The sequence below is a fragment of the Silurus aristotelis genome, assembly GCF_946808225.1.
Source record: "Silurus aristotelis genome assembly, chromosome: 17".
Classification (NCBI taxonomy): domain Eukaryota; kingdom Metazoa; phylum Chordata; class Actinopteri; order Siluriformes; family Siluridae; genus Silurus; species Silurus aristotelis.
In genome coordinates, this window is record NC_139590.1 from 8,138,953 (window position 1) to 8,153,377 (window position 14,425).

Consider the following 14,425-nt stretch of genomic DNA (forward strand, 5'->3'; position numbering starts at 1 on the left):
TAGGGACTTTTAACTCACATTATTGTTGTTGAACCATTTGAGAAGCTGATTCAGTAAAAAAATGTTTTAATCAATGTCACATGTTTGCTGTTTTGGATTTTGCCACCACAGCCAAGTCTATTTGTCATGTAATAAAGGCAAGTCCAGACTTGGTAAAATATAAGATGAAGATAAGATAAAACTTACAAAATCAAAAAGCCTAAACAAGAAATTGCAAAGCAAGAGAACAAGGTAGCCCAAGTTTTAGACCGTGCTAGAAAAACGCTAGATAATGAGGTGCAACGTGTGGCTTATTTGTTGGGGCTCATTAACAAAAATTACCACACAGATGCAAAACAGTCATGTGACATGTTTCAGTGAGCTGTAGTGGGTGATGGGAAACATAGTCTAGTAAATATTACATTTTATTAAATAAATTTTAGGGCACATTAAGTAAGGATTAAACATGACAATGCATACTAATGCGGGAAAATAATTAACCACCCTAAAGTGGTTACTGTTTTTTTGTTTTTTTTACCAGAGAATTTTGCAATGATTGATTAGATTTTTATTAAAGTACTATACATAATTTTTAGCGATATGTAATGTTGTGGAACACCCAAAAATGTCAAAATATCTTTTCTAACTTTCTCTTGACCTAAAGATTAACGAAATTTGCAGCTACTTTCTATGGAAATTAAATCCCAACACAGCATCCTTTGTCTGGACTTTGTCCTGTGCTGGAAAACCCAAAGGATTATGCTTACCTCTGTCTGTTGCAAACCTTCTAATACTGGCAACTTCTTACAAAGTAGCCTCGATGTTGTGCTTGCTTTGTTTTTTTTGTTTAGTAACTAAATATGTAAAAGTTGTCCAGTATAAACCTTGTGTAGGTGTAACTATAGGGACAATAACATTAATATTATAAAGCATATTAATAAATGGCCATTAATATTTGGCAATATAACTGACAATTAGACTTAGATACTACCTGTGATGTAATATAGCAATATTTAGATTTTACCCATATGGAAAGGACCAGCAGAGCATCTGTGCCATTTCAGAAAGCAGACATCCTCAGCTCTGGAACCAAGCCATATGATTCCCCAGTGTGAAGTGGATTCTGTGCTGCTGTGTGTGAAATAGCCAAGCTCTTCAGGAACCTTAGCCAGCTTGGCAGACTACCAGTCAGAGATAGATTTTTCAGGTCCTTCCCCAAATAATCACACTTTTCTGTGTCGCTTTACTGTGGATCGACCCTCCTGGTTGTGAATCACTGTTAAACCAATGCTGTTAGTGAAAGAAGTTACCTTGGTATACATCACATGAATTTGAGAGAAACCTTGGTATACATCAAATTCATGTGAAGCTTCTTATAGCCTAATTAAAACTGATAGCACTTTCCTGAATCAGCTGATGTATTGTTTGTCTGAGCTCTTGCTATTTTTGGATTCTGTGTGTGCAAAGTTGAAACCATATGAAAAGATATAGTCAAAACAGTGACTGTTTTGACTGTTGGGAGTTAATTATGCTAGTGTATATGTAGAAGTGTATATAGTGTATAATAATAAAAAAAAAATAATAATATATATATAGTATACAAAAAAATTTAAAATAACACAACACTCTGTTTAAAATACTACTGAAATTTATTACTTAAAAAAAAATTACTGAATCATAAAAATGTGCTAAATGAAATAAATATGAATATATTAATTATATTTATAAATATTGCCTAAAAAATATATGCATTCAAACTGAAACACAATGTGTGTGTGTGTGTGTGTGTGTGTGTGTGTGTGTGTGTGTGTGTGTGTGTGTGTGGGTGGAGAGAGAGAGAGAGAGAGAGAGAGAGAGAGAGAGAGAGAGAGAGAGAGAGAGACTAGATTGGGTATAGCTTTTTCTAGAGTTAATGCTGAAGAAATGCAGTGGGACTGGAGCATACATTTGTGTGTGTGTGTGTGTGTGTGTGTGTGTGTGTGTGTGTGTGTGTGTGTGTGTGTGTGTGTGTGTGTGTGTGTGTTATAGCTGTGGGAATGTGGTGGATAAAAAATATTGAAAAAAATATAGTGGAGAGTGACAGGAAAGTAGGATTGCGTGATAGAGGTTCAGCCTGCCTGAACCTATCAGTGGCTTAATGCTAATCGAAACAGGCATTCCAAATTCACACAGACATGGGTGTGTTTTGGATGTTTTACTTTACATTTTTGTCGCTGTACTGTGTATGACTAATAATAATCATACTTATAATCGGTGTACTCTACAACTAGTTTGATTCTGTTTAATTTTAACAGAGACGTTAAAAACAAAGACTTTACATTTTGGGGCTTTTTTTGTATCCTATGAGGCTCACACTATAAAATTAAATTCATAATCGATCATAGAAATGAATATACAAAAATCTGCACAGATGGCCCCAGTTATACAAAATAATGTTAGCTCTTGCATTATATTGAACTATATTGTATTGAATTATATTGTAGGTTCCAGAAGCCATCCATTGGTGCAAATACAAAGAAAAGCCATCAGATCCACAATCAACGCCTCCCAAGTCACTCTTTCGGCCATGCTTACCTCCACTAGAAGCCAGTATGAACTTGGTGGCTTCCCCTATCCCCTTGGAATGGAGAACAACAGCACAGGTGATTAAAAAAACTTACTAAAACAGTTGTGAAATAACACATTTTATTTCAGACCTTCTGACTTTTTGCATTTTAATGTAGCAGTTAGCATTTTATAATTGGATTATGTACTTGTATATGTACTACACTATAAAGTACTAGTCCTTATTCCTATTCAGGGATGATCAAGCTGCTGTTTAGGCACAATTTGTGTGATTGTGCCCCTTTAATCTCTTTAGTGTTAGAAAACCTGCCCCCAATCTGGTCATACATTATGCACACAGTCCAATCCCGCTGGCCATTTTCATGTCCCATGCTTTGCGTTTTACGGAGTGAACTATCTCCTCCCCCACTTTTAGTGTCAATGTTCACTGCTTGAGCCGGCCTCTTCTCAGCACAAACACTAAATGCTGGGTTACAATATGTCCTTTGTTGTGTCTCCACATGCAGACGCATCTTTTTTTTTTGTTGCTTTGTTCTCTTCTGTTGAGGCCAAAGTTGAGCTGAATTAAGTAAAGTTAGGTTGCAATGTATGTATTATAACAAACTGCAGAATGATTTCCATCCTGTTTTTATTTATGACTTGATCACAATACAAATAAGCAAATGAAAAAAATGGATAGCTCAAGAGGTTTTATCATATAAGGCATAAAACATGTTGGGGTGTTCTATTAAAGGAAAATAATCCATGCTGCGTTGGTGCGATAAAACCTGAATTATTAAATTATTAATGAACAGCACCCCATGCTTTTTAGTCATTAAGAGTTACATTTAATGTTATGGAACATCCACAGTGTTCTCCGTTATCAGCCTATTTCTCTTGACGTTGATATGACCCTCCAACAAAAATAATCATACTAACAAGAAAACACAAAGCGCCTTTCTTATCATAAAACATTTCCTATGATAAAAACTTCATGCTAATGATTTTTTATTTAATAGACAATAACACAAGTTTAAAAAATCTATTTTTAGTAGGGTTAGATTGAGCTTCCACCATACAAGTCCCTCTAATGGAAATGAAAATGTAACAGAATGAGCACAATGTTGTTGACGCTTTGACTTTTAAATTACAGGCACTATTGTAAGCTAAAATAAAATAAATAAAACTAAAAAATAAATGCAGAATGTTGTAAATATTGCAGAAATATGAACCATCTTGGTGTCATTTGTAAATGCGTATTAATCCAATTGTGTGAAACAGCAGTTACGCTCATCAAATATGACTTCAACACATAATGTTGTAAAATGGCAAAAAAAAAAATGGTTCATAAAATTATGAGCACCAACACACAATAAATATCCTGAATATAGAGAATAACCACATTGAGCATGTAATGTTTTAAAAAGTTAAAGATTCCAGAGGAACTTAAGTCACTCCTTCTTTCATTGCATTTCAAGCATTATATTTTTCATGCATTATATTTTTCATTTCTCTCTCTCTCTCTTTCTCTCTTTCTCTTTCTCTCTGTCCCTTCCGTCAGTCATGAACACTAGCTGGGTAGAGCTGACGGCAGTGGCTGCAGTTTGTGCCACACTCGCTGGACCCAATGGCGCCGAGGTTCAGGTCTCAGAACAGATACAGGTTTCCGTCCCTCTTCCCTCAGACTCACCTCTCAAATCTGCAACCAGTGTCCCTGTCTGGAGGTTTGAGGACAGGACAGGTAAACATGACACATTGTAATGAAATGAGCAGTTTATTAAATGTTCATACAGTTACAACTGCAAATCAGGTCCACATTTGACTATTGGTTGTTTTAGACTGACTACAGACTGGCCTCCTATCAGTAATAGGACACACTAGCCACTTACTACTGCGTGTAGTAGTGCCACGCTAGCATCGATTTTTATACCTGTGCAATTAAAAGTTTCATTTTGACTTAAATGCCCCTCTCATTGTGTCATATCACAAATGTACATTCAGTATGTCAATTTGCTGGAATTCTTTTCTCTGAAGAGATCAATGAGAAAATATTTTTCCATATGCTGATTCTAGAGTAAGTAGTCATGATTATGGGTATACCGTATACATCATCTACAATAATATCGGAGTTGTTGTTTTAACCACGTGCGATTAGACATTATCGACTATATCGCAAAATACACCTACAGAGTGCACCTCTTGTAACCTAGTAGGTTAGACTCGTACGCATTTAGAATGTGTTCTTTCCCTGCACGATTCAGTCTTATTAAAATGCATTCAGAATAATCACAAAATTCAAGATGTGGGGGCAGAAAATGTATACATTTATATCATTTCATACACTTAATCAAAATCTTATGGAAAAAAAAAAATGTGTCAAAAACAGTTATTGAAATATATTATATTGGAAATGTATATTATATGACATTTATATTAACATTTATATTATGTTATAATATAAAAATAGGGATTTCATTTGATTTGCTTGGTAACCACCAAAATGTCTTATTATTCTGATTAAATGTATTTAAAAAAAAAAAAAAAAAAAGGCTTTAAAGGTGAAACATTCCCATAAAAGGTAAAAATCTATTTAAAATTATTGAAAAAGATTAATCTCCGTCACTGCTGTGAAATGACCACTAGAATATCAAACAATTTAGTCAGCAGTCCGCAGTACTCTGTAATGTACCAGCACATTAACACACTCAACACAAAATATCGCTATCGATAAAATCCCCAAAAAAATGGAGGTCGAATTTCTGTCAATATCGCACACTCCTAGTCATAATAATAATAATGTTCATCATGCTTATTCATCAATATCTCTGCATGAGGAACATACAATTTGGTGATTAAGGTGACATGCTTGGTGCAGTGTGCTTAGGTAAAATAAGAGTCTCATCTGCGGCAGCTGTTTGGGGTTAGAAGATCTAAGGTCCTGTTGGCTATGCTACTTCACAGAGGGTCTGTTACACAACGGGGTTCAGAGGGAGGGTGAGAGCGAGAGAGTGTGTGTGAAAAAGGGCCATTTGCAACCTTAGATGCAGGCATTCTTCTAGGACAAGGACTGCACAGTTCATGCTGGTTGCTGGGGGAACGTACAGGATTTTGAGATGTAATCCACACAGCATTTTGGTGATGTATCCTTCAGAAGAATTGTGATCAAGACATCTTGCAGAGTTTTTAACTGTAGAAAGAGAATACATGTAATAAAAAATCAAGATTTATCTAAAGATTACATACAAAAGCCCGAGTTCAAGACTCATGCAACAAAGCCTTTGATTTACTGTAGACTTTCCTGTAAATAGCTTTGATTAGTGGAAACTAGCGTTAATAAGCATTAACCTAAAAGGTCTGAATATGGATTAGGTGATGCCGCACACTGGATTTAATGAACCAGCATGTAAAATGGAAGTCTCAGCCCATCTGGCTGTTTAGAGATAGCTTAGTAAGGCGAGCTGGGGAAGAGCAGGTATGAATATGCAACGTGTGTGGGTGGCCAGAATGTACTGCGAAGGCGAAAAAAAGAAAAGTATGAATAAACGGACACACGCAGTCATGTGATGTGGGTGTGTGTACAAGCATGAGTTTAAGAGAACGGTCTCCCTTTGAAGCCTATTTGCTTTACAGACAGGGGAGAGCTTAGCCTCCAGTGTGAAGAAAGCACTGTTGCATGACCTGTTCTGGGAAAGCCCCCTTTAGCAGCAAGCGTTGCTTGATTTACAGAACTGCATTGCACCCTTGTGGCCAGGCTTTAGCATGGCAGGATTTTTTTTTAAACAGTCTCAAATCAGAGTTTGAAATGAGATGGCTATAAATAACTACGTTTGCCAAGTGTGAAAAACGAGCCCAACATGAAGATCATTTTGTATTATAATGTTTATCACAGTTTTATATTAATCTATAGTGATGTGCTCTGGGATGCTACAGGCGTTAGATAATTGCTCTTGCTGTGTGTTTTGTGCAGCATGAAAAAAAGAAAAAACTGTACAAAAACATTAAACAAAAGAACAAATTTTAGTTAATTGACCAAAGAACTAAGGACCATAAAGGGAAAATAGCTAAGGTTAACTAACAACATATTAATTCCTAATCCATCAAGCATTAGCTAACTTCATAAAAGCATTATGTACATAATGATTATCACTGTGTTTAAATGCCGATAAAAGGTTATTTAAATCGAACAGTACAAATTGTGATAAATACAAAATGTATATTGCAACAATATAGCAATATTATTAAAGTCCCAAGAGGCCATGCATTATATAATTTTTTTTCTCCGTGATCTTGACATAACAAAAATTGTTTTCTCGTTATCACGACTTTGTTTCCTCAAGATCTTGGCATAACAAACATTCATCAAACATTCAGTGGTTTCCTCATGATCAGTAGTTATTTTTTCTGTGTATTTAGCATAAAAACATGTTCTGGAGGCAGCATCACTAGGTTGTAACGGTACACGTATTCGCATTGAAATTTTAAGTTAAAGAGCTTTCGGGTCGGCAATCCTTTTCAACGTGTGGAACATAGTTAAAATCTGAGTTCCCTCAGGAACGTATTGTGTCTCAGATCGCAAGTTTGTTGAGCCTCCCCCTTTATTATTATTATTAAACTTGAAAACATAAACAACAATGTCAGTTGTATAAAAAGAAACTAGAGTTAGTGCAGTGTCACTGTGGCTACTCACTCCGTACTGGAAATAAGGTTTGTAGCAAGTGCGTTTTATGTCCAGCTTTAAGAAATTCTCTTAAAAGAAGCATGGAACAGTTATGTAGACCAAATCTTTAGAAAATTTTATATTAAATGTAAACCACACACACACACACACACACACACACACACACACACACACACACACATTATATCTTGTTCTTTTGGCTTTTCCCATTAGGGGTCGCCACAGCGCATCATCCGTCTCCATACCCCCCTTGTCCTCTTCATCTGCCCCTTTCAAACCAACTACCTGCATGTCTTCCCTCACCACATCCATAAACCTCCTCCTCTTTTCCTCCTTCCTGGTGGCTCCATCTTCAGCATCCTCCTACCGATATACCCCATGTCCCTCTCATTCCCCTGTAGTTACTGCAGGTCTGCACATCTCCCTTATTCTTATAAACCGGTACCAGCACACACCTTCTCCATTCCTCAGGCACCCTCTTACCTTCCAAAATCCTCTCACTCAAACTGAAATTGTATGTCACTGATTGACAACTTACACATAAGTGTCCAACATTTCAGAAGGAGACTGTCAGGTCTGCAACTTTATCATCAAAGACAATATAGCAACCCTGAACGTGACCGGGACGTCTGCATGGCTACCGAATAGTGCGTGGAAGGTGAGGAGCTATTTCAGTTTGAGAGGGTCCCTGATCAAAGTGAAAGCGAGTGCTCCATGATGCTGTAATTATGCTGCCTCTAGAACATGCTCTTATGCCAAATACAGAGAAATATTAAGTACTGATCACAAGAAAACAATGTTTATGTCAAGGTCCCGAGAAAATGAAGTCGTGATTACGAGAAACAGCTTTTGTTATGTAACATTTTTCTTTCTTGTATTCTTGTGATCACGAGAAAGCAAGAAAGGAAAATATATTAGAATGCATGGTCTTCTAGCACGTCCATACAATATTGTAAGAAGAAAGACTACTGTACATTTAAAAGAAAGAAGAAATGTTTTAAGCAACATTGGGAGGTGGTGGCTCAGGGGTTAAAACATTGACCTTTTGATCAGAAGTTCAAACCAATAAGCTGCCATTTCTGGGCCCTTGAGCAAGGCCCTTAACCCTCAACTGCTAAATGTTATAAAACAAATAAATGTTTGTGGCTCTGGATAATGGTGTTGTGTCAAATGCCATAAATGTAAATTGTAGGTAAACATTACAGTACTTTGTAATACTTCCCACTAATGATTGCCAGGATGACGTTCTGTAAATTCAAGGATGGAACATTGGAACTTTGTCAATCAGAGGTCGCTATTTGGGTTACACCCCACTAAACTCACAATACTGATTTTCAGGCGATGTCTTTAATTAAATGCTGTTATTTAGCACTAATCTAAAATGAATTCATACTAAGTCTCTTTCTAAAAAGCTAAAATTCACAAATAATATTATTTCTTTCGCTTACTTAAAAAAATAATTTGATATGTAGGTGTTATTTTCCTCCTGGTTTGACTTAATAAAGACCAGAAAACCACCTGCAAAATTTACATACAAACTAGATGGTTTGTTTAGCCTGTGGTTTGATTTTTATTATGGAATATCATTGTGCTTATGCATGTGTGTGTGTTTGTCCTACAGGTTTGTGGATAAGAAGTGGTGTGGGCTACATTAAAAAAGATGGGGCTCACATGACCTGGACTTTTGTGGCTTCACATTTAGGATACTGGCTTGCAGCTTTTTCATCTGGAGGTGAGTTTTGCTCAGCCATATAGTCAGATTTTTATTCAGTTTTACAAATATTAAATGTTATTGTTACTGGAATCCTGCTAGTGTTTGATCAGTTAGACTTGCTCGAATATTTATAATTAAGCTAGTCAAGACCCATGAGATTCACACTATCTTGAAGAGGTAAATTATGGCATTATATTAGAATATCCAAAACATGCCATATTCATTTTATTTACTTAGAAGTGAACATTTTATTTATACAATTCTGTTTCAGGCACAATGTTAAACAACTCAGCCCTGAGAGATTTCACCACATACCATACCATCTTCCTTCTGGCAATTCTGGGTTTTATGGCTCTTCTGGTTCTCATCCTGCTCTGCTTAATGCTCTACTACTGCAGGTATTTTGGTCCCGACTTACCATGGTGAACAGATCGAACCACATAAGCCAAAAGAGATTAAAGGCTCTTTTTACTAGAGGGTGGTCTTTGGTTAGCTGTGAAGCCACCTGTCCAAAAGCATAGTTGTGATTGCAGTACTACTAGTTTAAAGCCATTTTTCAATATTTTTTATATACATATATATATTTTTATATGGCAAAAGAATTCAAACAACTGACAGTCATACTCAAATGTTTGACCCCCCCTATATTTCGCTAAAATTATATGCACACACAGTTGATTAAAATATATGTGTTAATCTAGCATTAAAAACACATTTGAGAGGAATTAGAGCATTGACTACTGACCAGGTCATCTTGCTTGTCATTGGTACCTGAACATTACATGTTCTTGTGGCTGAAAGGGGATGATACACAGCATGTTTTATTCAAAAAAATTGACGTTATTGGAACACAAAGTGGTGACATTTACTTTTTAATGCTTATGGTTTTGAAGTTCAGTGTTCAACAAGAACATATAGATGTGATATTCAGAAGTCCACATACTTTTAGCCATATATTGTAAGGGATCGTACGCATTTTGGAAAATTATGAAAAAGTATTGAATTTGAATTGAGTAATTTTGAGGTGTGGGTTAGTATGGAAAAAAGAACACTGAGTATTACAATTTTTTTGTGTTCCCATACTATTGCCCTATTTGGTTTTCTAAAATATTCAAATAATATTTTTTATAAAGCTAAGGCTGTGTCTACACTAATCTCGATATATACTTTGAAAGTATGACATTTTTAAATGAAAAATATGTAGGAACCCTGTATTGTGAATTATGTCTATACAAATTCTTTATCTCATGCTCATCTCAAACATTCTTTATCTGTCAGGAGGAGATGCCTGAAACCTAGGCAACATCGTCGTAAAATGAATATCTCATCCACTCTGGAAAGCTCTAAAAGGGACCAGGGTACATCCACTTCTCACCTTAACCTCATAAGCGGTGGACGTTTGGAGACCCCTTCCTCCACTGGAGATGGTGTGAAATCAGATCTGTCTTCTACAAGGGACTCACGAGAAGACTTTTTCAGGTGTAAGCAGCGCCATTCTAAGGGGAACAGCAAGCAAGGCGAAAGCTTCCCATTGCATGTCAGCTGCTCCACTAATACCAACAATTTGGACCTCCTTCTGCGAGATAACCATGGCAGAATTTATACTTCGGTGGATGATTCTAATGCACGTAAGAACCATCATCGTCTCCATAATGCCAAGGACAACCAGGGTTATACATCCAATCCTCCTTCTCCCCCACAGTTGCTCCAATTTGCTGGTCACTATCAGGAGCAAAGGCGGGACAGCAAGCCCCCAGAGTACTCTGCCTCTCAGGTTGCAGATAACTTGAACAGGCCAGTCTCCATGAATACACAGCCAGGTCAGCTTATCTTCTGCCATTCCATGGAACAAATGAAGGACAGCATGTATCACAGTGTTGTTCCCACCTTAGTCATCCCGGCACATTACATGCGCCTCTCCACTGATCTGTCATCCATGGAACAAGCTGTGGAGAGGCAGCAGCAGTTGCAACATGATATGGAAACCATTCAGGTGAGCATGACATTACCTCGCCAGCAGACTCAACAGCAGCAGCAAGAAACCAAGCTGCAAAATGAGGCAGAAAAAGCAAGTAAGCAGGGAGAGGAGTCACAGGATCAGAACTGGACTTCAGATGCCTCCTCCGGGCCGGTCCACATACCTGTTTTGTTCAATGAATCGTCAATGACCCAAATGAATGGAGAACTAAAGGCGCTCACAGAGAAGAAGCTACTGGAACTGGGTGTAAAACCTCATCCTCTGGCCTGGTTTGTGTCACTTGATGGTCGTTCCAATTCACTTGTCCGGCACTCGTACATCGAGCTAGGAAATGAGCCTCTGCGGGCACCCCAGGAACACCATGCGGAGACATACCCTGGGAACTCAGGAAGGTCTTCCCAAAGAAAAAGCAAAGAGGAAAGAAAGGCAAAAGAACTACGTGAGCCAAAGGCCCATGGCAAGATCCACTCTAAGCTCCCAGTCATTGATACCACCAACCCCAGCACCAGCCGTGAGAGCCACACAGCCCCTTACTCACCAGATGGCTCCATGGCACCACTACTTGATAACACTCCAGAGTCCCGGGGCGGAACATTTCCACGTAAAGGACGCAGCCGAGACTTCACTGCCCACGGCAGCACAGAAGACCACAGAGATTTGGAGACCAGTCTAGATTTGGAGACCAGTCCAGATAATGATGATAAAGATGATGAAGACGAGAATAAGAAGAGCCCATGGCAGAGACGTGAAGAGAGACCGCTCATGGTGTTCAAGTAGCCCCCACAAGCAAAGATCTGTTCTGTCATAGACTTATCTGGCATTTCTACATTAAGTATGGCAATATATTGCTGTCAAGGATGTTTGATCACCTGCTTGATGCTTTTCTGTGGAGATGGATAACCTTCAGTAGAGACATTATAGTTTTAACATTGACAGGCCTCTACTTGTCAGGAAACCAAGCTAGTGCTTAGGGCTTATGTTATCTTGAATGTCCTGCAGATAGAGTATTTTCTAGGATGTAAATCAGACATTGTTTAACATTCAGTGTCACTACCCTGAGGACAATCTTTTGTTTTACCCAGGGACTTTTTCACTCTGCTGGGAATGCGTATGAGCCATTTTAATAAATGATGTTGGGACATAATCCTTGGGCCTTAAAGAATTGTATTAAAGAGAAATGTTGAATAGACATATGGACTGAATTGTGGAAGGGCTGGTGACTGCATTTCTTTCTCAATCTTTTAAGGCTTTCGTGAATGTTTGGTTTTTATATAATTGGTGATAAAATAGTGTGCTGAATCCCACTTTCCCAAAATGGGAGTGACATTTTGCTGGGTTAATGTGCTAACTCTAAAGATGACTTTCCATGTAATGCCCCTGAATTTACCCTTTTTAAAATGTGCCATTTGAACCTAAACTGTGTAATCAATTTTACAATTCTGGAAGGCTTTTATTTTTTGCAGCTACACTATATTATTCTTTGACATCCAACTGAATCCATAGGCCCCTCAAAAATGTTTCTTTGGATGATTAACAATTCTACATTCCTGAAGGGTTCTGCTTTTAGAAAGACAATACTTTGATATGTTGCAGCACTATGTATTGATATTTTAACAATAAGTGTCCACTTGCAGCCTTGCCACTCTTTATGCAGTTTATTTTGGTAGGTAGCACTGTTGCATTTACACTGTGCTGATAAAGTGTACTATAGCTGAACTTCAAGCACATTGTTTTGGCCACCAGATTGTATTTTTTACCATAACCAAATACACGTCAGCGTCACAGAAACGGCAACAGCAAACAATGAGAAGCCATAAAATGTGAACATGTAATACATTAGGGTTCCCCAGAGGAACAAAACCAAAAAATAAATAAAATACACTACAGCACACAAGATGGAACTTTGCTGTCTAAGACATTGACACTTTTCGAATCTGTTTTCTGTTAGCTTTGTGCTATGACAGATAATAGATGAAAGACCAAATCTGTAACATTTCTATTCAATCAAAACTTGTACAGAGATGCAATAAGGATGACCTGGGCTACTAAAGCCACAAATAGACTTTATAGATTGAACAGCCATGTTAATTCCTATCAATGCAATGCTGAAATCAATAACAGCTTATTTTCCTAGAAGATATCTGACATTTACTTGCAGCTTTGACATAGCAGGATAATGCTGCACTAAATTAATTTAATCATCTACTTTCTCTTTTACAACCTACAAATGCCTTTCCAGCTATACTGTAGTATAAATTTGGTCCACGTCAACTATATAACGTTTGTATCCAGCTGTAATTTTTGCACTTGATATAAAAAGACACTTGTAATTCAATCTTGGCTTCATCACTTCTCCCAGTTTCTCGGATTGGAATGCTGATGCATGAATAAATTGACTCTAAAAGGAATTCATCAGGTATTTTTTTTTTTTTCATGTCCAAGTATTGCTTAGCTTAGCATTTTTACAAAACATTGTGAACCACTTGTTTAATAGCACTGTAGTAAACGTATTTTTTTTTACTTAATTTTTTTTTGTCTGCAAGATGTACTAATTTCTTGTGTTTAAAATAATTGAAGTCATTATGATAAACCATTTTAATGATTTTATTTTATTGTTTTGCTCTTAAATATCACTCATTTTAGAATATAAATCAGAAATACTACCCATAGCATGCCAAAGTTCATACTAAATGAAGTAAAAAAAAAAAAAAAGATGTACTAACATCCTTTTGGCTTTCCTGTCACACTTATTTTTCTGTTACTGCCTATAAAGTGCCTTTGTGTGTCAGACTTGGCCCCAGACTTGCTGTGTTCACATAATTGTGTTATTCAAAATGACAATCTGACATACAGGGCCAGTTTTCCCACATATAAATAAGCCAAGATTTCTGCACTGTCATTTGTTTTGCCTTAGCATATCCTGTGTCTAATAAACCAGCCTGAAGATATTTCTTGTATTTTTTGTATATTTCTGGCCTATTTTTTTGACCCATAACTGTGAGAATAAATCAGTGGATAACTACTGTGTATATTCATTTTATAGCAATGCTTTTCGGGTTTTAAACCTTATCAAGATAATACAATTGATGTATACAAGATATTAGTAGATATTTTCACACTTTTTAAAGCATGACACTTAAATCTTAACTTCTGGTCAAGTGTACTTTATTTTTATTTAGCTTTATATCTTTGCCTTAGACTGTGGCATGTTTACAGCCCAAGGATACGTGGTTCAATGGGGATTGTATTGCATTTTTGGAAGTCTCTGGATAACAGCATTTGCTATACAATAGATGTAAATTAGAATGATATAATGAAATCCTGTTTTCATGACTTGGTGTGAAGTCCATGTAACAACACACAAAGTGAATGACACTCCTTCATTGTTGACACCTGTTTAAGGAAATTAGTATTATATGGACAATATATACTGTATATAATGTAATGCTCCCAATAGAATACTATAATACAATTAACCCCAGGTATTAAGGACAGACGAACAGATTATGGAAAACTGCTTTGCTGGTCCTAA

The 14,425-nt window shown here is 36.9% G+C and overlaps 1 protein-coding gene across 2 annotated transcripts in view; it reads left to right on the plus strand.

Moving 5' to 3' along the window:
- Positions 1-13,841, plus strand: part of fam171a2a (family with sequence similarity 171 member A2a) — a 41,660-nt gene extending 27,819 nt beyond the window's left edge. For both annotated transcript variants that reach the window (XM_083567333.1, XM_083567332.1), the window contains exons 4-8: positions 2,463-2,621; positions 4,085-4,264; positions 8,823-8,933; positions 9,187-9,313; positions 10,194-13,841. In XM_083567333.1, coding sequence (XP_083423459.1) covers positions 2,463-2,621; positions 4,085-4,264; positions 8,823-8,933; positions 9,187-9,313; positions 10,194-11,670 — 2,054 coding nt within the window. In that variant the 3' untranslated portion in view covers positions 11,671-13,841. The remainder of the gene's footprint in view (positions 1-2,462; positions 2,622-4,084; positions 4,265-8,822; positions 8,934-9,186; positions 9,314-10,193) is intronic.
- Positions 13,842-14,425: the final 584 nt, after the last annotated feature.